Source organism: Rhinolophus sinicus, linkage group LG06 (genome assembly GCF_036562045.2).
Source record: "Rhinolophus sinicus isolate RSC01 linkage group LG06, ASM3656204v1, whole genome shotgun sequence".
NCBI classification, from domain to species: Eukaryota; Metazoa; Chordata; class Mammalia; order Chiroptera; family Rhinolophidae; genus Rhinolophus; species Rhinolophus sinicus.
Window position 1 is genome coordinate 121204945 of NC_133756.1, and position 24775 is coordinate 121229719.

Here is a 24775-nt window from a genome sequence, read left to right on the forward strand (position 1 = left end):
ATGGTACCTCTCGTGTTTCTAGGAAAACCCAGCCTGTCGTTTGCTTTGACAGACAGGGAAATTCTTTCTCACTAAGCAGACTGTTGTTTTCCTTCCTCCCCATTTTGTGGGTGAGTCTGCTTTGTCTATTCTGGATGGTAAACCTGCTGGTGACAGGGATTAATTACGCTCGTAACATTTTTCTCTGTGTGCCCGTGTAGGTCCGTACGTCTCTATGTGCCTTCCTGTTTGTTTATTTGTGTGTATACGAGCACATCATCTTGTGCCTTTCTGTATTTGTCTGTGTCTTGCTATATTTAGACGTCTCTGTGTGTATGACAGTTAGTGGAGGCAGGGGAGGAACACTGAGCCAAGGAAGTAGGAGCTGAGAGAAGCCCATAAGCCAGGTTGAGGATTAAGGAGAAGGTTAAGAGCAGAAGTTTCGGCTACAGTACAGTACGCAGGACCTAGAGGTAAGAGCAGAGCCAGAAGTGGAATCAGAAACCCCAAGGGGCTGTTAGTCTAGGCAGGATCTGGGCTCTACAAAGTGGTAGGCCGAATGCAGTGGTCATCTAGCAGCCAGAAATGGTCAAGCCAGCAGAGAGAGAAAAGCCCTGCTTCAGGTAGTAAGCTTCTGACTTTTCCTGTCTAAAGAGAACTTAGCGGCTGGCTCCCAGGGCCCCGCTTGCCTTCGGACCTAACTGGTGTTTGTGCCTAGGGGCCCAGGTTTGGGACGGGCAAACTTTTACATAGCACCTTCTACGTACAGGCACTGTGCCTTAAATGATATCATTTTCTCCACATTGTAACCGTGAGGTAGTCTGCATTTTACAGGCTCAAGATGACATAGTGAGGAAGTGGCAGAGATGGGATTCAAATGTGTATCTGTAAGATTCTTTTTCCTATATGTCACTTCCCAAGCTTTCTGATATTTCTGGGTGGTGAGCTAGCTCCCTGATTAGTTGAGAGTGAAACACTGTGAGGGCTCAGGCAGTGTGGGGTTGGGAGGGTTGGAGAGAGAGTTTCTGGGCTCTGCTTTTGAGATTGAGCACTTTCCTCCACATAGAATAATGGTTCTTGCTTTCAAGGAGTGACCCTCCTCTATATATCTGTCTTACCTAGGTGCTTTCACTATGTCTGTTAATCTCTGTGTCCTTGGATCCCAGTGCAGAGCATGTCACATACTAACTGCTCAGTAAATGCTGGTTGGGCAAATGAAAGAATAAAATACTTCTTAATAAAGGCTTTTAGAATATGACCCAACAATCCCTCTCCTGGGTATCTACACAAAAAATCTGAAAACATTTATTTGTAAAGATATATGTACTCCAATGTTCACTGCAGCTTTATTTACTGTGGCTAAGACATGGAAACAACCAAAGTGTCCTTTGATAGATGATTGGATAAAGATGTGGTGTATATACATAATGGAATACTATTCTGCCATAAGAGAAGATGAAATAGTGCCATTTGTGACAACATGGATGGATCTTGAGATTATTGTGCTGAGCAAAGTAAGTCAGACAGAAAAAGTCGAGAACCATATGGTTTCACTGATATGTGGTATATAAAACTGAAAACAACAAAAGAACAAGACAAACAAATGAAGAAACAAAGACTCATAGACACAGACAATAGTTTAGGGGTTACCAGAGGGTAAGGGGGGAGGGAGGTGGTAGATGAAGGTAAAGGGGATCAAATATATGGTGATGGAAAGAGAACGGACTCTGGGTGGTGAACACACAATGGGATTTATAAATGATGTAATACAGAATTGTACACCTGAAATCTATGTAACTTTACTAGCAATTGTCACCCCAATAAACTTAAAAAAAAAAAAAAAGGCTTTTAGAACTTTTGGTGTCTTCACTACTCCCTTAGGCCTTCTTTTGTGATACTGTGATGCTCTAATAGTATCATAGACATTTTATTTTTATTTTTTTGCTATTGCTTATTGACCCATGAGCCTGCATTCTTCCTCTTGGGGTTGATTAGGAGCCAGAAGGTTCTTAAAGAGAGGCATGACTTTGTCTTATTCTCCTAGTTCTCTGTTTCCCAGCCTTCCCCCTCACTGCCCAAAGGTGAGTGGCATTCTTAAGGAACACATGGTGAGCCCTCAACTTTTTTACCAAGTTGACTGAAATTGGTGTTCCGTTTTGGAAATGAAATCCAGGAGGTTTTTCTGCTGCTGAGTGCTTGACTGGGTTTGTGTTTCCCAGAGTCTTAGAGAGCCATGCATAGGGTGGTAGTAAGGGGAACACCTACGAGGGGACTCAAAGCTGACTCGTGTTTATGGGAATTGTAAGGGAGAGAAATTTCCTTACCGTGGTTCCCAGAAAATAAGATCTAGCTGGACAATCAGCTCTAATACGTCTTTTGGAGCAAAAATTAATATAAGACCCGGTCTTATATATCATATAAGACCGGGTCTTGTACATCATATCATATATCATATCATATCATATCATATATCATATCATATCATTTCATATCATATCATATCATACCCAGTCTTATATTATAGTAAATTAAGACCGGGTCTTATATTAATTTTTGCTCCAAAAGACTCATTAGAGATAATTGTCCGGCTATGTCTTATTTTCGGGGAAACATGGTAGTACTTGAAGCCATAATGGAGAGAAGGTGAGGTGCACTTAATACAGGGGTCAGCAAACTATGATCCCCTTCCTGTTTTTCGTAGTCTGCAAACTAAGAATGGCTTTTATATTTTTAAATAGGTGGTGGTGGTGGTGGTGGTGGTGAAATCCAAAGAAGAGCTTTGTGATGTGAAATTTATATGAAATTCAAATTTCAGTGTCTATAAATAAAGTATTGGTACAGAGCCACTCGAACCCATTTACATAGTATCTATCACTGCTTTCACACAAGAACAGCAGAGTTGAGTAGTTGTAACAGAAATTGGATGGCCCAACAAACCTAAAATATTTACTGTCTGACCCTTTACACAAAAAATTTGCTTGGTCCCTGGTCTAACCCATCAATTTTTGAAAACCGTTTAATTGAGAGATAATTCACATACCATACAATTTACCCATTTAAAGTATACATTTCAGTAGTTATCAGAATATTCATAGATATGTGCAACCATCACCACTGTCAGTTTTAGAACATTTTGCCACCTCGAAGAGAAATCCTATACACATATCGTACCCCTATCCTCCTATTCCCCCCAGCCTTAAGCAACTACTAATCTACTTTCTGTCTCTATGTACTTGCCTATTTTGGACATTTCATATAAGTGGAATCACGTAATATATGGTTCTTTGTGACTGACTGACTTCACTTAACATAATGTTTTGAAGATTCATCCATGTTGTAGCATGCATCAATGCTTCATTCCTTCTTATGGACGAATAATACCCTATTGTATGGACCCACACAGCGTTTTGTTTATTTACTCATCAGCTGATGAACATTTGGGTTGTTTCCATCTTTTGACTGTTATGAAAATGCTGTTATAGACATGTACAAGTTTTTCTGTGGACATATGTTTTTAATTCTCTTGGTTATATACCTAGGGGTGGAATTGCTGTGTTAGATGGTAACTCTATATTTACCTGTTTGAGAAACTGCCAGACTGTTTTCCAGAGTAGCTGAACCATTTTGACATTCAGGCCAATAGTGTATGAGAGTCCTGATTTCTCCACATCCTCACCAACACTTGTAATTATCTGATTTTTTTATTATAGCCATCCTAGTGGTGTGAAGTAATATCTCATGGTTTTGATTTGCATTTCGCTGGTGACTAATGATGTCAGATGTTTCTTCATGGGCTTATTGACATTTTTATTGCTTCTTTGGAGAAATGTTTTATTCATGCCTTTTCCCATTTTTAATTGGCTACTTGGCTTTTTATTATTGAATTGTCAAAGATCTTTATATATTCTAGATACAAGGCCCTTATCAGATATATCAATTGCAAATATTTTCTCCCATTTGGTAGGTTGACTTTTCACTTTCTTGATAGTACCCTTTGAAGCACAAAAGTTTTCAATTTTGATGAAGTTCAGTTTATCTATTTTTTGTTATTGTTGCTGCTCATGCTTTTGATGTCATATCTAGAATCTGTTGTCAAATCCAAGATTATGATGATTTACCCTTGTGATTTTTTATAAAGAATTTTAAAGGCATATGAAGCTTAACATTCTCCCAAATGGATTTTAAATATTACCTCATCCAAAACCTGCTCTACCCACAGCCTTCCCTGTCTCAGCTGAAGGCAACTCCATTGTTTCAGTTACATGGACCAAAAATCTCTTTGAATCGTCCATAATTCCTCTCACAACTCACATCCATTCGTAAATCTGGTGGGTTCTATCCTCAAAATAGGTCCACAATATAATAATTTCTCATCACCATTCCACTGCAGGCACTGAGGCTCAATAGTCTCCTAACAAGTTGCTATGTGTACAGTCTATTAATATAGCAGCCAGAGAATTTTCTTTAAAAAACTAAATCAGACTATTTTACTCCTCTGCTCAGAACCCTGTAGTCGCTCCATTTTCATTTAGCATGAAAGCCAAAGTTACCACAAGAGTCAGCATGGCCCTATGCGATCTTGCCCCCACTTATCATTATGTTCTCTCCTTTATCTCTCTCCCTTGGTCACTCACCCCAGCCACCCTCTTTGCTGTTCCTCAAACACCCTTGTTGTTCGTGTCTTAGGGCCTTGGTTCTAGCTCTTACTTGTGCCTGGAATATTTTCCTCCCAGATATCCACTTTGATAACTCCCTCATATTCCCAAATACTTTGCTTTTCTCATCCTTCACCTTATCAATGAAACCTTTCCCAGACTACATATTTAATAGTGAAATCTGCAACTTTATCTTATTCCTGGAATCTTGATCTCATTACACATCACTGTTTTTGGTTTATTTTTTATTTTTAAGGACTTGTCACCTTCTGGAGTCTATCATTTAATCATTTATTTTATTGTTTATTGTCTAGACTATAAGGTCCCTAAGGGCAAGGGATCCATTTTATTCAATGCTAAATCCCTGGTACCTAGAACAGTACCTGCCTCAGTGTTGGTACTCAATAAATATTGTTGAGTGAATGAATAAATCTATTTGAAAAGAAGCAGATTTATTTTTTCATGTGGATTCAAATTACTATTTGGGGTCACTTACGAGCCTTAAGAACTTCCTTTAGTATTTATTTTTTTAAGTGTGTCAGCTAGCAATTAATTTTCTCAGTGTTTGTTTATTTGGAAATGTCTGTTTTTGCCTTTACTTTAAAAAGATAGTTTTGCTGATATCAGGTTCTTGGTTGACCATTTTTTTCTCTCAGTTTTTTGAACGTGTCATGCCACTGCCTTCTGGCGTTTTTTGTTTTTAATGAAAAGTTAGCTGTTAATTTTATTGTGCTTCTCTTGTATGAGACAAATCATTTGTATCTTGTTGATTACAAGATTTTCTCCTTGCCTTTGGCTTTCAGTATTTTACCATGATGTGTCTGTTTGCAGATCTCTTTATTTATTCTACTTGGAGTTTGTTGAGCGTAATGGATGGGTAGATTAATGTTTTTCAATAAATTTGGGGATTTTCCTGCCATTACTTCTTTAAATATTTTTTTCTGCTCCTTTCTCATTAGCCTCTCCTTTTGTTTACTCCCATTATACATATATAGATGAGCTTAATGGTGTTCCACATTTATCTGAGACTGTTCATTTTTCTTCATTCTTCTTTCTCGCTGCTGTTTGGATTGTGTAATCTCATAAAATTTGTTAAGTCTTTCTTTAGCTGGTTCAGATCTACTGTTGTGCCTCTCTTCTGAAAATTTCATTTTAGTTATTATACTTTTTAACTCCACAACGTCCATTTGATTCCTTTTTTAATAATTTATATCTATTGATATTCTTTATTTGATGTGACATTATCATCACACATTACTTATTTTTTTAAATTATGGTTTTCTTTAGTCTTTCTTTGAACATATTTTTAATGGCTGCTTTGAAGTGTTTTTCTGTTAAATCTGAAATTTGGTTGCTCTCACAGTTTCTGTTGCCTGCTTTTTTTCTGGTGTGGGGGTCATACTTTCCTGTTAATTTGCACGTCTCCCATTTTTTTAATTGGAAACGGGGTATATTTGATAATATATGTAGCAAGTCTGGGTACTGGTCCAACTTCTCTGGGGCTTGTTATGATTTGCTTATTTGTTTGGCGAAGACTGGGTTATTTTAGTGGTCTTTTCCCACCACCTCCACACAGTGCGAAGCCTCTGATGTTGCTTCTCAGAGGGTGCAGCCTTGGTTATACCCACAGTCACGTTTGGATGACAATGGTTTTGGCAGGGCTTTCTTTGACTGTCTCTTTCCAGAACCACACCCAGCTGTTAAACTTTATTAATTACCGTCTGATTACTCTATTGTTTTCAACAATGCCCTGGGGCATAAATTTGCTCCACAGACTGGTCCAATTATATTAGGGTTCTATGGAAAGGACAGTTCTTGAGAACAGTATTTGAGATTTGCTCTTACCCCAGAAGGGCTCCTCCCAGCTGTTTCTTTCCCATGTTCTCACCAGAAAGTTCTCCAGCCTGCAGTTTAGCCTATACCTCCAGTGAATCCACCTGTCTCCTTCCACATCTTTCCAGCACAACTTTCACTGTTTCTGAGAGCACCCTTAGTCTCAAACTTCTTCACACTCTGTTGCAAATAAAGTAATTTCCTCTGGGAAGAGATTCAGAGCTCTCTGTTTTATGATCTGCTTCTCCCCCAGGCAAAATCTCTGAGTCATAGTTCTGGTGCTGGCGTTGGGAACAGTGATGTGTTTCTCTGTGAGTGTCACTTCCACTTTAGGAGCTGAGCACTCGGTAAAGAGGTGGTGGTAGCCTCAGGTCTTCTTGGCTTGCTTCTCCCAGAGTATTAACTGATGTTTTACAAGCCAGGGCAATGGCATCAAGGCCCCAGTATTCTCAATGGAGCTGCGTTCAAGATGAAGCCCCTGTTCCATGAGTGGGGAATAAGTGGAAGAAGGGAGGCCTACTTCTTGGTTGCACTCATCTAGAATGTAGCTTTAGCAACAGGTAACTGGAGGCTGGATGAGAAATGATGATGTCCTGCCCCTTTCAGGCATACAGCCCTCCAACTGGGAGCTTAGGGGTGAGGGAACCATGCGTTCTTGGCTGCACCAGTCTGGTATGGAGTTTCTCGCTTACTGATTTGGAAGAGGGAGGGAGAGAGAGAGAGCAGGTGTTAGTTCAAATACTGCAGACTCTCACTGTTCTTACTGAGTTTTAGTAGACCTTCTTCAGCAGATGTTTTTTCATTTGCTGTGTGCCATTAGGACCATTTCTATAGACTTTAAATGGTTGCTTTAAAAAATAATTTCCCCCAGTTTCACTGGAGAGTGGGTCCATGGATCTTCTCAATCCAGAAGTCCATTCCACCTCATCAACTTACCCAGAATTCATTCTGTCTAGTGCTATGTATTTATCCTATGTGAATATGGCAGTATGACCTCAATTAAGAAGATACTCCCTTCTCTTTCTGTAAATATTTTAAAATTAGTGATCTATTTCTATCCTTTTTTTATAAGTCAACGATTCCCCAGCTGGTAGTCCTTGGCTAGCTTGGATACTTTGGTCCTGATGGTTTGCAAGACTGGAGATACCAGAGTTTCCCAGTCTTTGCCATTCTGACCAGATACCTAGCAATCTGCAACCTTAGATGATGTTTCTAGGATTTGACCTGTGTCATGTGCCGAGTGTCATAATCTGAGGACATCAAGGATGATTCCGTGACAAGGACTGAGCTTTATCATCCTCCTCGGGGGATTCTCTGTACCTGCATATGTGCAGGGGGATTCTCTGTACCTGCATATGTGCATAGATGTATAGGAGTAAAAGGAAAGGGGAAGTTGCTGCCCTGGAAGAAATTCCTTTAGTGGTAGAAACAGCCATGTGAACAGGTAAGGATACTACAGTAGGAGAAGTGAATAGTGTGATGGAGTCACAGATGAGGAAGACCTACATTGGTTTTACCCATGTACACAGTTGCTGACATGTAATCCAGGTCTGAAGAGAGGATTAGGAGTGATCAGGAAAAGAAGGAGAGTGTTTTAGGTGAGGGCGTAGCATGTACAAAGACATTAAACTGGTGAAGAGTCTAGTACTTTCAGGAAATTTCATGTAATTAATTATCATTGGGGATGGGAGAAAGTGGCAGTTGATGTGGCAATGAAGACAGATAGGGGCCAGCCCAGAGAGGGTTGCATAAGGTTATGAAATTTCTATTTTAAATGGAGCTAAAGCTTTCAAAGTAATAAGAATCATGGAGTAGAATAGAAAAGACCATGGAGGTCAGTAGGTTACAGTGCTTTGTCTTACTTACCTCTACTGCTCATCTCTTGGTACATGGCCTTTATATAGCAAACACTTAGGAAATATCTATCTTCTGCTTCCTCTATGGGTCTCCTTTACATATGAGAGATCAGTACCACTTTAATAATAGGCTCCAGGATTACACATTCTTAGCACCTTTATATTCCTCTTATAATATGAGTATTAAATATATTAATATTTAGGAAAACTTAATTTACACATTGGAGAGCTTATTTTGTGCCAGGAACTGTTCTAAGTTGTTTGTGAATTAACTCATTTATAATACTCTAAACATGAGGTTTTGTACTATGAAGGTTTGTACTATGTATTATGTAGCTCCATTTTACAAATGATGTGCATGATACACTGAAAGTGAGTGATAGAATTAGGGTTCAAACCCAGGCATCCTGGTTCTAGAATCAAACTCTAAACCATCATGCTATACTGTGGCCCCTAGCTAAATATCTTTGCTTCAGACTTGCTGACAGTTTGGGGACCTTTTTCTTTCTTCTGTATAGTAACAATGTTCATTGACTAACTGTTGTAAGCTAAGCACTCTGCTGAGTGTTGTAGGGCAAACTCAACTGAGAGACATTCATTCAGTTATTTAATAACTACATATCCTACTCTGCTGGGTCCTATGCTTAGAGGTGAGTTTATGGAGCTAAATCAATTATTCATGTGGGTGTACCAGAGAATTTACAAGATGCTGGGTAAAGAGATAAATGACAAATAAAATGCAGTTTCTGTATTTGTATTTGAGTTGCTTAGGGAAAGTGAGAGGGGGGTAATTAAATAGTAATTTTAGTGTAATGGCATAAGTATTATCATAGATGTACATGCTGAGAACTGAGAGAACAAATAGGAAAGTGCAATTCCCTTGCCTGGGAGAGGTCTGGAAAACTTCACAGAGGCAGTGACTTTTTCTTTAGCAGATAAAGAGAGGGAGAAAACATTTTAAATACAGTGTCCTGTGTAAAGGTTTAGAGGTATAAAAACGCTTTTTCAAGGAGTCTGAAATGGCTTGCTGTGTCTAGAGCAAATGTCGGCAAACATTTTCTGTACAGGACCAGACAGTGAATAGTTTAGGCTTTGTTGGCCACACATTTTCTCACAACTCAGCTCTCTGCCTTTGTAGTATGCAAGTAGCTGTAGACAATACATAAATGAGTGTTGCTGTGTTCCAGTAAAACTTTATTACAAAAACACGCAGCTAGCTGGATTTGGCCCATGGCCATAGTTTCCTGATGCCTTGTCTGGAGTTGTAGATAATCTGGGAGGGAGGGAGAGTGGCCAGGGTGCTGACTGGGAAGTTAGTTTATGGGCCAGATTGTAAAAGGCCTTGAATGCAAGGCCAAGAAGCTTTATCCTGTAGGTAATGGGAGCCATGAGATTATAAGGAAGTACGTTGGAATAGTTAGAGTTGCACGTTACAAAGGTCATTCTGGTAACGGACTGGCAGAAGTGAGACTAGATGTACCAAAGTAAGTGAGAAGTGACTGTCCACTCCCTGCCCTCGAGCAATAGCTTCTGATCTCACTGGAGACAGATGTTTCACCCCTGAGACATCCATGTCCCAGCACTCTGTATAAATGACATTCAGAGCTGTTACAGTTAATGTGTGGGTCCTTGCTAGATGTTCAAGAGCTGAACAAGAGCAGGGAAGCTTCTCAGATCTGGGGCATGTGTCTTGTGGGTTCTAAATATTGTGTGAGTGGTGACATGGGAGTGAAGGGGTTGTGGTTTGGTTTGGAAGACATGGAAGGTGAGCAGTGGGGAACAAGGTTGGAAAGGGGAGGGAGGAATAACTAGTTCTAAGGAAGAACCCAGAAGACCTGCCCAGATCCCTGCACCCAAAGATGTGCCGCTCCTCTTCTGGTTTCACATCAGTGAATTCTGTTCACTGATGGAGCTGGCCAGGCCTATTTTGTGGGAATTATAGAGAGATGTCTCCCCTTCTCTCTGCTGTCACCCACACCCCTTCACTACGGCTTAATACTTGGAATGGGGTTGCATGCTTTGTGTCCCCGCCAGGAAGATCACTTTTATGAGCTCACAGAGCTAAATATATCTAATGACAGCTGGTACCTTGGCTCTTCAGAGAGCTTTTAAGCTGCATCTCCAGCCAATGCTGCGTTCCCCATGGTAAGGCAAGACTTTTAGGGAGCCTCCTTAGACCTCCCTGAGAGAAGAGCTGCTTGTTCTGAGTCTGAAATAGTAAATCCTTGTGGAGCCTAAAGTTGCCTCTTTGTTTTGTTTTCACTTTTTGTTGCTTTTAAACTTGGTCTTAAATCAGAGTTTAGCTATTAGCTGGATGTGGGACAGTGTTCAGGGTAATACGGTGGTAATACCTCCCTCGAGTACATTGAACAGCAGAGTTCTAGTTCAGTACAGCATTCTTATATGCTATACAAATTGAATCTATGTTTAAAAATCAAAACTGAGTAACTGGGACCTTCTCTCAGAGGTATGTGGTTTGATAGGGGAGGTGACTCGTAATAAGACTGGTAAAGGTATACACAAGGGAGCACAGGTATATATACATGGGAGCACAGAAAACTCACCTTTGATCGAGAAGCTTTTTCTCTTACTTTCTTTCATGTCCTATCTCCCCCTCCTTCCAGTAATCATCACAATTAACATTCAAGTTGTGCTTTAAAACTTACAGAGTGCTTTTGTGTCCCTGAGGAATCACAAGCTCCATGCTTCTGAAGGGCTGGGGGGGTACCATGACCGAACACCGTGGGCTGTATAAATGCACATGCAGAAATCGGGGGTGGGGGAGCTGTGGCAAACTGGAGAGCACATGACATGCCTCTTCAGAAGGGGACAGCTGCTGCTCTGGCAGATTGTCGCCAGGTAGATATGTGAACCCCAGAGTGGTACCGGGGGCAGGGTCCTGAGGCCCTCATTGTCTCCGGCAACACCGACTCCCCCACCTCCCAGCTGCCCTGAATTATAACATATATAATATTCTTTGATATGGAAAATTGATATTTTCTTAATTTTAAGTAAAACGTGAATTAAGACGTCTTCATAAAATGTTGCATTTTAAAATGAATTTGTATTGAACAATCTATCTAAAAATAATGTGTTTGTTTTGCAAACACAACTTCATAACAAGTCCCTTAGCCACTACTGTCCCTTCCAATCAAATTGCTGCCCTTAAGTCTCTCCTATTTTAAATTCTAAAGTTGTCACTGGAGTTCAGTGTTCCTAGACCTTTTGATTTTGTTTTTAAAGATAGCCTGGAAAACGGGACTTTTTTTGGTAAAGTTTCTGATTTTTAATCATAGGTTTAATTTATAAAATGCTCTGCGGGCCATTAAAAGACACATGCAAAGGCCATTTATGACTTGTGCAAACAGGTCTCATTTAATCCTTTTCACACTCAAATGAGAGGGATAATTCTCCCTCATTTTGAGGGGAAAAGAAGCTCAGAGAGGGTAAGTAGCTTGCTCAAAAGTCACACAGGAAGTAAGGGGTCTGTGTCTATAGGTTCTGAACTCTGTAATACACTGCCATCCCGACTCTTAAGACTTGATTGTTGTAGCGTCACTTCTTTATTCTCTAAAGAGATTCTAGTCAGCACTAGATCCTTCCTTTAGGTCAAGTTTTATGAGCCCACACTCCACATTTGGCACCATCTTCTTGCTGGCCTTGTTTTCTGTCCCACACTCCTTTGCGTGCTTCGTGGCACCAGTAGAGCCTGTATTCGAGCCCCTGTGCAAATCCTTTTTGTACTTTCTTCCCATGAGCCTCCCTGCTCTCCATATATACTTCAGTGTTCAGACTTCTCTATAAAAGCAGTCTATTTCTTGTTGGTTCCCTAGAAGCAGCTGGTATGCCTCGGATGTTTCTGGTAATGGCAGAACATCCCCTTCCTTGGAGATTTTGGCATTTTTGCTCCTAAGGCCTGCATGTGTTATGTGTTTCTCTAGTCTTAGATTAAGAGGGTTTGGTTTAGAGCCTAAGAGGGCCAAAGTAGGGTATACTTTAAAGGACCTGATGAATCAAAACTAAAACAATTATAAGAATTACAGAATTGATTTCTTTAAAATATATCCCAAAGCTGACAACTCATTACCCGCACACTACTGCCTTGTTTCAAGCCACCATTAGCTGATACCTAGATTATTGTAATAGCCATCTGACTGGTTTCCCTGCATCTGCCCTTGTCCTCCTATAGTCTGCTTCTCAACACAGCACTCAGAGAAATTCTTTTAAAAACGTAAATGTGATCATGTTGCATCTCTATTCAAATTCCTCCAACAACTTCCATGTCAGAGTAAAAGTCAAAGTCCTTTATTGGCCTACAGGTGCCTTTGTGATTGGGACCCCTGTAGCTTCCCTGAGCTCCTTCCTACTAGTCACCCCCTAGTCTCTTTTCTCCTCTGCCATCCTGGCCTCCTGGCTGTGCCTTGAACATACCAAGTATGTTCTTGCCTCAGGACCTTTGCATTTGCCATGCCTGTCCCTGAGATACTCTTCTTCCAGTCATTCTGCTTGCCTTTCTCTGACATCTTCAGATATTTGCTTAAAAGTCAACTTCTCAATGAGACCTTGCTTGACTAATTAAAATGATAAACCTCTAATATCACTGCTGTTGGCATTCATTATTCTTTTTTCCTGCTTCAAAGAAATTATTGTCTGTTTCACACAAATAGGATGTTAGTGTCACCCGTCCAAAGTCTGTGTGCCTGATGCTTTGAAAGGCCAAACTCAAAACGTTAGAATATGGAGTAAGGAAAAGTTTATTGATCAAGAATTCGTCAACCGAGAAGGTGGGAGTCCTCATCCTGAAAGTTCAGGCTACTTTTATGTCCAGGAAAGGGAAAATGGGAGGGGCTGTTTTTGTAAAAACTCAAGCCAGAATTCCTCTAATTATTAGTGTGTCTTAAGTGGGAGCTATTAGCCTGAATGCCTTGGGCACCACAGCAGGCTTGAAGAAGTTAGAGTCTGAGAGAAAGCTAGCATTTCACTGTTACATTAGCTCAATGAAGACAAAGATTTGTATTTGTGTTTTTTGTGTGTGTGTGGGTGTGTGTTTACCACTTATTGCATTTTTAATGCCTGGAACTATGCCTGGTATATAGAAATCTTATATTTGTTAAATAAACGAATGAATTTCTGTCCCCAGACTGGCTGTCTCAGACTGCCTGTGAGTGCATCTTATCTGAGGTATCTCAGTGTCTGATGTGTAAGGTCTAGTGATCTCATTATGTAGGTTCCCCAGCGAGAGCAACCAGACTCTCAATAAAATTAACATTGTTTTAATATTATTCATTTTGAAAAATAAGCAGCTGAGATTGACAAGAAATATTCTGAAATAGGAGAGCTCTGGGAAGAGCGGGGGGTGGTCCAGACATTAGAAAAAAACGTTTTAAAGTATAAAATAAAATAAAAAGTATAATAAAAATCAAGTGCTAGCACCAAAATAGAAACGAAAGAATGGAGAACCTAGAAATATACTCCACTACAAATAAAGACTTAATTTATTATTAAATCAGAAAAAGGAATGAAAGATAATTTAATGAATGGCACTGGGGGAACTGGATGGCAACTTGGGAAAAAAATGTTAAGATTCACAACTTACAGCATAATAAATTGAATGTCAGATGGCCTAAAAGGCTGACTATTAAAAAATCAAGAAGTACTTTAATCAGTTTACTTTTCTAAGAACTGACAAAAATCTTGCTCTGGGCTCTTCACCTTGTCAACTACTTATCCTTATTAAAAAGCAGATCCTCTCAACCATTTCAAATGAGAGATTGGACAGCTGGAGAATCTCACCCTCAAGTGTCAGAGGGACTCCGAATTTTGTTGTTGCCAGAGGGCACAAAGAGTTGTTAAACCCATGTATGTGAGCCCAGCTTGGCTTTTATGGCCTCATCTAACCAGAGGTCTTGACTTCTTTACAACATTCTAGCCTCTGTGGGAGTGTAGCTAGACCATCACCTATACCCCAGGTAGTATGTTGAATGTATTAAAACTGCCCTCTAATATTAGCCATTAGCTGCATGTGGCCATTTAAATCTAAATTTAAAAAAAATTTCAGTTCTTTAGTCGCACAAACCACATTATGAGTACTCAATAGCCATATGTGCCTAGCGGCAACTGTTTGGGCCAGAACAGATGTTGAACTTGTCCATCATTGCTGGAAGTTGTATTGGACAGCGCTACGTTATAGTTGTGGACATTGCCAAGTTCCTGTGCTCAGCAGCCTATACTCTGACTAGGTTGAGAATTTACAGTATGGACTGTCTTCAAACTTCTCTCCTGGGTCATTAAACTCAGATGTCTTAATGTTTGCAAAATCCAGGGAAGGCAACCACCTCTTGATTATGGGTCTAGGGAACCTGGGACCATACTGTAGTCATCTATTCATTTAGTCAATAACATTTACTGACATTCCTCTGGGTCAGACCCTTTCCTGGACCCTGGATAAAGAGAGATGGATAGGAGGACATTTCCTGAAAATCCTATTAAAATATGCTCTTGTGAGAGTAGTGATCAGAATTGCATATTTCTTTGATGTTTGAGGCTCTGTGGAAAGCAGTGATCAGTGTTCACTCCTGTGCATACTAATGAGGTTAAGGATCGGGCCGATTGAGTATCTATGAAGTTAATTACTAGTTAAATTTCTAAAAGCTTTGGTTTCTTTTGTTTTTCTTCTTTCTTGTAAGAGTATATTATGCAAAGAAATACAGATAATTAAAGGACAGCATAGGCAGTACAGGGGGACTATAGAGTCAGGTATCTTGGGTTGGAATACTAACTCCATCACTTATCAGCTGTGACCTTGAGCAAATGTTTCATTCATATAATGCTCTATAACTAACTTCCCTCCAAACTTAGTGGCTTTAAAATAGCAACAACATTTATTTGGCATGTGTTTGCAATCTGGGCATGGCTCAGCAGGGATAGCTTGGCATCAGGTGAAGTCACTCAAACACTAGGGGCTGGAATCACCTGCAGTCTCAGTCACTCACATGTCTGACTCCTGGGCTGGAAGTCTCACAGCTGGGGCTGCTCAGACATCAGTCTCTACCTCTGTATGGTCTTTCTACATAATCTCTCCAGTGTGGTGACTTTAGGGTAGCCACGCTTCTTATGTGTTGATCCAGGAGTCCCAAGGCATATGTCCCGAAAGGGAGAAAGCCAGGTGGACTCTGTATTGCCTTTTCTAAACTAGCCTTGGAAGTCACTCAACATCACTGCTGCACTTTCTGTTGGGAGATGAGTCACTAATCTCACCCCATACTTAAGGGCAGGGAAGTTCACTTTTTGGGGAGGATTATCAAAGGACTGTGAACATACTTTAAAACTATCACAGTAAATAATTTAACCTCTCTAAATAAACTTAATGCAATTTGGGGCTAACTGCATTGTCTTTGAGAATATTACTGTCCTCATTTGTAAAATAGGTGTGGTAATTCATGGGTTGTGAGGATTAGATGAGAAAATATTGTAGAAGTTCTTGGAATACTGTTTAGTGTATAAATAAGTGCTCAAAAATTATTAATTCTTCCTCCTTTTCCTTCTTTTTTCTTCTAGCTTATTGAATTCCAGTTAACTTTCATTTATTATCTTTTCATAATTTAAAAAAATGAGGAAGGAATTTCTTATTCATATTTTTAAATTTTTTCAAGTGAAACATATAACAGAGAAGAAAAGGCTGTCTAGTTGGTGACTAGGACATAGGCACATGGAAGGCTACATGAGTGACATGATACACTTGTGCATTGGGTAGACGGGGTGTGCTGTGGATAGCTAGACGACCTCCAGGCAGATTATGGTGGGCTGGCTCCCAGGTGTCTCTTGTGACTTGTGTGCTTTTCCCTTGCAGTTCCTGAGGGAAGACCTCAATTACCATGACCCAACAGTGAAACACAGCACCTTCCATGGTGAGGATAAGCTCATCAGCGTGGAGGACCTGTGGAAGGCATGGAAGTCCTCGGAAGGTAATAGGCAGCCTGGTTGTCAATCCTCATTGCTGGCAGGTTCAGAAAAGAGAGAAGATGGATAGCAACTTGGCCTTAAAAGGTTACGAGTATAAAATGCTTAGTAAAGAGCGAATTATTGAAATGGTTCTACATACAGTTGTGAATAAGAATGGTTATAGTCACTGTGCTGGGGATGGGGGGAAAATGCTCCAGAGTTGGGGCTGTTTGCTAGAATTATAATTGAATTCCATCCTATCCCTACCCCTCTGCTCACTAGCTTCTCCACTCACCACCCCTGCTTTCTGTTGCATCATCTCCAGAGATAGGGAGCTTGCTGGTCTTTTGAGGCAGCCCCTTTCTTCTGTAGCTCCCCACTTGGTTCAGCTTTGCTGAATCCTAGGTGATTCAAACATTGGGTGGAAGTAAGATGGTCTCTCCCTAAGTCTTCTCCTCTAGGTTAAATAGCTCTAGTTCTTTGAAGAAAACATGTTTTCTCAGCTTCCTCCTCATCTTGGTTTTCTGCTGGTAAACACTTCTGTTAATATCATTCTTAGGTCATGGCTCCTAGAGTTGGACGAGAACCCCCAGGTGTGGGCTGGTCAGCAGAGAGTTAAGCAGAACTATCAGCTTCTCAGTTCTGGACCCTGTGCGTCTGTTGATGCAGTCCGATTAGACACCGGGGCCTTCAGCAGTCACATCACTCTGTGGACTCATGTTTAACTTATTAAATAAAAACTTTAGATGTTTTTCATGTGTAAAACTGCTAAACCATGGTTACCATTTTTTCCTGGAGCATTTGCTTCAGAGTTCTGAGTGACAGAGCATGTCTAATTGTGTGAGGACTTGGCAGAAAAAGGAAAAACAGGGCTGTTTGCACCTGTGGCTAGAGCTTCCTTTGATATCAACAAGATTGGAAGCAGTCCCTTCCCTACTCTGCGGTAGGTCTTGATGCTGAGACTGATTGAACGTAAGTGACCACCAGGGTCCCTGTTTTGCCGAAGAGGAGCCTCAGCCCTAGCTTTATAAAGTTGCTGTTCGTTGTCATGCATTTAAGTCAATAACGGAGGCAGAACTTAGACCTGGGCCTTCTGCTCTCTAAGCCAATGCTTTTTCATAGCATCTTGGTTGAAAGCACCAGGCTGGTGGTAAAGAAGACAAGTTTTGGTAGGAATGAGGTAGTTTCTATTTTTGTGTAAATTGTTACCTAGGATGATAGAATTTTAGATTTGGAAGAGGGATCATCTGTATTGTAGATAAGGCAGCATTAGATTTGAAGCAGGAAGACTTGGATTCTAATCCTGGTTCCAGGATGGGCAGGCTGGTAGTTCTTGTTAGCGCTGTGTTTTTATCAGTTTAGAAGAAGCCCAAGTTCACTCTACAGACAGCTTTCTGGAAAGTTTGAGAAGCTGAGTTCCTTGTGGGGCCTTTGTTTAATAGCTTCTGAGCAACTCGGGCTGTCACTGATGAGAGATCCAGCAGTGAAACGATCTTTGGAATTATACCAGCACTGCCAGGAAAATTCTTCTATTAGGACCATTTAATTTTAGTTTACTTCTTTTTCTGTAATAACATGAGGACATGGCGCCTGGGTTCTAAGAGAGGGTTTCATAAGTAGGAACTTAGAATGCAGGATGACAGGGAGAGCATTCCTGGCCTTATCTGAAAGCGCGCACAGCAGTAGCTTGGAAAGGAAAGTGATCAAGAAAGGGCAGAAACAAAGGGACTAAATCATAATACTAGAAAACAGCCCAAGACAATTTTCTGCTAAGAACTTTATTTCTGGACTCAGCAACTATTTGGAACACTTCCAGTTGTGTTCTAAATGACAAGAAGATGGAAGACAGTGGGGTGAGTTTTCAGAAGTTGGTCTCCATTACTGATGAGCAGAAAAAACATCCCAATTGTAAACCAAAATTAATTTTAGACTGTAATAAAGAATTAAAAGCATTTATTTGAGGAAAAGGAGGTGCAGCCCAGGAGACACAGATTCAGGCAGCAACCTAGATTATGTTCCCCTGAGACAAAGGGGAGGCCGCCTTTTATAGCAAAAGTTCCCTGCCCAGGTTCCTAATTAGGTCCTTTTTATTTAAATGAGGTATCCAAATCATGCAGTTCTGATTGGACAGGGCAGGTCTCAGTCCATTGGTAGAAAGACAAAACCAGGGCTTCCTTGCAGTTGTTGACTCAGATGGCATAAACAAGTGGGGCATAGTGCAAGGGAGCCCAGAGTTCATTCTGAGGTCCTTCTCGGCGTATAGAGTACCTGAGAAGTCCCTGTCAGCAAATGGCCACTGGGCTCTTATTATTTATAAAATTTGGGCCCTGCGTTGACTGTGGGGAGTCCATCTCATTAGATAAATTCCTTCTGGAGTTCAGTCAAATGAATCTTTCTTCTCGGGTCTATACAACGCACAGCGACGTAGCTCATAGCTAAGCTGAGAAGTGATATGTTGTGAACCATTTTAGGATTTGCTTACCATGTGTCTTGCCTGGTGGTTGGACAAACTGAAAGTGAGAATCTTCTTGTATACTAGTCCTCCCAACTATTTGCTTCATTTTTCAGAGCGAGGCTCCTAATCTCTCTCGAGTGATGATTTCCAGAGCTACAAAAAGCACATAATACTCCGGCGCTGGCTCAAGCCGGCTAGTCTGAGTTTCGCTAGATAATGTAGAAATCAACAGTGTTGATTTGTGTTCAGAACATTAGTTGGCTAATGTCAGTACCATCTATGTGATTAGTGTTGTTAGGATTTCTGACTAATTTTGGGAACCAGTATTTTCTCTGTGTTATTTAGAATTTAGCAGAAAATCCTGAGAATCTCTACATTAGCCAGCTCTGGCTTTTATGAATAAAAACAACTCAAAAATTACTCTAATATTTACATTGTGTTTGGTATGAGTTAGGCACTGTTCCAAGTGCTTTCCATATAATAACTCCTTTATTTCTCACAAAAACCTTCCAAAATGTAAATGCTATGATTTTGTATTTAGTGTATTTTCTCATCTCCATTTACAGATGAGGAAAATGAGGCAGAGAGAGTGGTTCAGTGAAATAATGTAATGGAGTTCTGTCACTAACTACCCAGAGTTAGTGCTGACTTCACAAGTTAAGGGCACAGTCCCCTTACTTCAGACACCACACCAGCCATAAGCTATGTGTTCCCAGGCCAACAGTGCTCTGACCAACTGGCTACAAACCAGAGATTTCCATTTTCCCCTCATATTTGATAGTTTGCAAAATGATTTACAGAACTCAGGAAAGTGCTACATTTATGATTATAGTTTTATTATAAAGGGTGAAAATTAGGGGCAGCCAAAAGAAAAGACTTATAAGGTGAGGTCTGGGAGCGTTTTGAATGTGGAGCTTTTGTGTCCTCTCCCGGTGGAATCAGGACATATCCTCGTGGGCCATCAATCATTAATATGTTTGTTAACCAGAAAGCTCAACTGACCTTCAGTGTGCAGAGTTTTTATTGGGGTCCTATTATGTAGGCCTGATTGAATCATTGGCCACATGATGGAACTCAGTCTCCAGTTCCCTTTTCCTCCCTGAAGATTGGCCTGATACTGTCACCTGACTCAGAGCCCCAATCCTTTAGTCACTGGTTGGTCTTTCTGGTGACCAGCACGCATCCAGGATTATCTCATTAGGATGAACTCAAGTGTGATCCAAGGCGCCCACCTGAATTAACAAAGATACTCCTATCACCAGAGAAATTGACCTGAAGATAAAGACCAGCCAAATTCTTTATTGTACAACATGAAGTGATTAAGTGGGGAAGAGCTGAACTAGCATGGCTGAGGAAGGATCGAGAACAAGGGCAACTTCAGGGATCCCAGCAGCAGGGACTAGGGGATTGGCTTTTTGTACTCTCAGATATCTCAGCTTCATTGATTTCTTATCTCTTAAGTGTCTTTGCTCAAGAGCCAGATAGAGTGGAGGGAGAATCAGATTGGCATAGTTTGGATCACAGACTTATGCAAGGGTGTGAGAGTGAGAGACTGTGTGGGGTTTGAGGGATGCTGCAATTTTTAATCCCTCTAAGACCCTTTGAGGTGGGGGGGTGGCAGTTCTTTATAGGAAGGGATGTCAGGTAGATTTTTAGAATCTTTGGAAATAGAATTGTTTGCGTATTTGAGCCAGTGGAAACAGTAACAGTGCCTTTTGTAGTGAGAGGTGGTGGGAGGCATTTATTTAAGAGGATTCTTCTTTAAAGCATGGCTTCGATTCTTCTAAGCAAAGTGTGTCATTACTGTTTCTTCTTCCTTTTCCTGGACATGAGATTTAAAAGATGCTATCTGCCAAAAAAAAAAGCGTATTTCTTTTTTTTTTTTTTTTTTTTTTTTAAAGATTTTATTGGGGAAGGGGAACAGGACTTAATGGGGGAACAGTGTGTACTTCCAGGACTTTTTTCCATGTCAAGTTGTTGTCCTTTCAGTCTTAGTTGTAGAGGGCACAGCTCAGCTCCAGGTCCAGTTGCCATTTCTAGTTGCAGGGGGCACAGCCCACCATCCCTTGTGGGAGTCGAACCGGCAACCTTTTGGTTGAGAGGATGTGCTCCAACCAACTAAGCCATCCGGGAACTCAGCGGCAGCTCAGCTCAAGGTGCCCTGTTCAAGGTGCCCTGTTCAATCTTAGTTGCAGGGGGCAGAGCCCACCATCCCTTGCAGGACTCGAGGAGTTGAACTGGCAACCTTGTGATTGAGAGCCCACTGGCCCATGTGGGAATCGAACCGGCAGCCTTTGGAGTTAGGAGCACGGAGCCCTAACCGCCTGAGCCACCTGGCCCGCCCAAAAGCGTATTTCTTAAGTAATAATTTATTTCCCCATTTTTATGGATCAAAGACATCTTAACTATCAATTTTGACTCCAACTAAATAATATGATTCCAACGGAAAGCAAAAGAACCTGCTATTCTAGTGTGACCCTGAACTTTGCCTTGAGAAAATGTTTATTTTCTACTGGGCTTTTGGATATAATGAAATAAGCTCACAGATCTCCAATTCTGTCTGTGCTGTTTTTTGTAGGACAGGATTTTTCACAGGAGACAGTAGAGCAGTACTGGAGAACTAGGAGGCGTTTATAGAGAGAACTCAGTAAAACTGGTCTCTGTTGACATAACATGGCGGGGGATGGCGGTGGGGGACAGGTGGCATTGGACTTCTGTTTAAACAATTTCAAAAGTCAGATCAATATAAAAGAGTTGATATTCCCTTTTTGCTTTTACATAAACCCAATGAGAAATAGGTTTATTCTGTCCTTTTAGCTATTTAAAAATTACTTTGCTAAGTGAATCAAGTACTTCAGTTAAACGCCTTAGCTTGTTGCTTGTTTGTTGCTACATTTTGGGGCGTGGTGGCAGAAAGATACGATTGCCTTTTTTTCTCTTATATTCTTTCATATAATTCTTTTTCTGATAGCAAAAAACAACTAGCATCAGTGCAGTGATTTAACACGTATCATAGTTATTTTCTATTTATGTTAAATATTCCCATTTAATAAAGAAAACTGAGCATCTCTCACCTATTTCTGTGACCAAGACCTGAGGATTCCACCTCTTTGATACGCGTCTATTTTATGTGATCTCCTATGATACTGCCTTAGCTCAACTTCCTCTTTTTCAAAGATTCATTATATTGTAACTAACAATACAATAAGGTGTTATATATTTAAAGTGTACAGTTTAAAAAGTTTTAACATATGTATACAACTGTGAAACCATCACCACAATCAAGATAGTGAATGTATTCATCACCCCTCAAAGTTTTCTCACAGCCCTTTGTAATCTCTCCCATACAGCCCCCAGACAACTACAGATCTGATTTAGCTACAATAAGTTAGTTTACATTTTAAAATTTTATATAAATGGAGTAGTCATATAACATGTACTTAAAAAAATCTTACTTCTTTCACTCAGCATAATTATTTTGAGATTCATTCGTGCTGCATATTTATAAAGAGTTCACTTATTTTTATTGCTGAGTAGTATTACATTGTATAGACATACCAAGATTTATTTTTATCCATTCACCTGTTGATAGACATCTGAGTTGTTTCCAGTTTGTGGCTATTACAAATAAAGCTTCTGTGAACATTCATGTACAAGTCTTTTAATGGATATATATTTTCTTTTCTCTTAGTAAATACCTAGGAATGAAATGCCTAGATTATATGGTAGGTATATATTTTTAAGACACTGTCAAACCGTTTCCAAAGCAATTGTGTCATTTTACATCCCCATCAGCGGTGCATGAGACTTTATTTTTCCACATCCTTGCCGACACTTGTATGGTCAGCCTTCTTAATTTTAGCCATTCTAATAGTGTAGAGGTATCTCGCAGTGGTTTTATTTTGCATTTATCTGATGACTAATGATGTTGGGCATCTTTTTATGTACCTAGATTGCCATTCATTTATCTTCTTTGGTGGATTATTTGTTCAAATCTTTTGTCTACTTTTTTAATTGGGTTGTTTTCTTCTTGTTTAGTTTTGAGAATTTTAAAAAATATATTCCGATATATATGCTTTGCAAAGATTTTCTTCCAGTCTGTGGCTTCTCTTATCCTTCTATTAACTCTGTCTTTTGAAGAACAGGAAGTTTTAATTTCTGTGAAGTCCAATTCATCAAATTGTTCTTTTATAGATCATGCTTTTAGTGTCATATATAGGAAATTTTTGCTACACCCAAGGTCACACAAACATTTTATCCTATGTTTCCTTCTAGAAGTTTTATAGTTTTAGGTTTTACATTAAGCCTGTGATCTGTTTTGTACTAATTTTTATATATGGTGTTAAGTATGGAGCCTCATTTTTTTGTGTGTGTGTATGGCTGTCCCAATTGTTTTAGAACCATTTGTTGAAAATTCTTCCTTTCTCTACTGCATTGCATTGAACCTTTTGTCAAAAATCAGTTGTCTATGTGAGTGTGGGTTTATTTCTGGACTCTTTGTTTGAATCTACTGATCTATTTGTCTGTGTTTATGTAAATACCAATAGCATTTTGATTATAATAGTCTTATAGTAATTCTTTTAGTCAGGTACTGTTAACCCTCCAACTTTTTCTTCTTCAAAGTTGTTTTGGCTCTTTGTCTTTGAATCAACCTGTCAGTTTCTATAAAAAACCCTCCTGGGATTTTGGTTGGAATTGCATTGAATCTATAGATCAGTTTGAGAGAACTGACATCTTAACAATACTGAATTTTCTGACCCCTGAACAACATACATCTCTCTATTTATTTAAGAGATATACTTTCAGTAATATATTGTAGTTTTTAGTGTACAAATCTTTCATATCTTTCGTCAGATTTATCTCTAAGTATTTTATAGGTTTGATGCTATTGTAAATAGTATTTTTTAAAATTGTGGTAAAATATACATAACAAAATTTACCATGTAAATGGTATTTTAAAAAATTTAATTCCTGATTGTTGCTCATATATAGAAATATAATTGCCTTTTATATATTGATCTTGTATTCTGCAACCTTGCTAAACTCGCATTCCATTAGATTTCAACTTAAACAATCATGTCTTCTAGTAAAGAAAGTTATACTTTTTCTTTTCCAGTCTGGATGCCTTTAAAAGAAATCTTTTTCTTGTCTGATTACCCTGGTTAGTATCTTCAGTACAGTGTTGAAGAGAAGTGGTAAAGACAAGACATTTTTGTCTTGTTTCTGACCTTAGAAGGAAAGTGTTCAGTCTTTCACCATTAATTATAACATTGTCTGCAAGTTTTTTAAAAAAACAATTTATCAGATCGAAGAAGCTGCTTTTTGTTGTTAGTCTGCTGAGATCTTTTTTCAGAATGGATATTGGATTTTATCAAATGAGTCTTCTGTGTCTATTGAGATGGTTGTCTGTTTTTTCTATTTTCATTTGCTAATATGGTGAATTATATTGATTAATTTTTTAATGTTAAATCAAACCTGTATTCTTGAGATAAACCCCAGTTGGTCATGATGCATTATCCTTCTATTTGCTAAAATTTTGTTTCAAATTTTTGCTTCTTTATTAATAATGCATATTGGTTTGTAGTTTTCTTGTAATATGTTTGTTTTTGATATCAGTATAATGCTGGCCTTATAGAATGAGTTGAGAAGTATTCTTCAGTTTTCAGAAGAGTTCATGTAGAATTAACATTATTTTTCCTTAAATATTTGGTAGAATTTACCAGTAAAGCCATATAAGCCTGGAGTTTTCTTTGTGGGAAGGTTTCAAATGATAGTGTCAATTCCTTTAATAGTTATAGGACTACTTAGGTTATTTAGTTTTTAAAAAATTTTTATTAAAATATAGCTAACATACAATATTATATTAGTTTCAGGTGTACACCATAGTTAATTAACATTTATATACCTAAAGAAGTGATCACCATGATAAGTCTAAACAACCACCTGAACCACGCTATCACAATATTATTGACTATATTCCCTATGCTGTGCATTACATCTCCATGATTTATTTGTTTTATACTTGGAAATTTGAACCTCTTATTCCCTTTGACCTT

General features: G+C 39.4%; 1 protein-coding gene across 8 annotated transcripts in view; it reads left to right on the plus strand.

The window, feature by feature from the left end:
- Window positions 1-24775, plus strand: part of STIM1 (stromal interaction molecule 1) — a 183083-nt gene that overhangs the window by 103801 nt on the left and 54507 nt on the right. For all 8 annotated transcript variants that reach the window (XM_019732633.2, XM_019732632.2, XM_019732634.2 and 5 more), the window contains one exon: window positions 16173-16287. In XM_019732633.2, the coding sequence (XP_019588192.1) occupies window positions 16173-16287 (115 nt within the window). The remainder of the gene's footprint in view (window positions 1-16172; window positions 16288-24775) is intronic.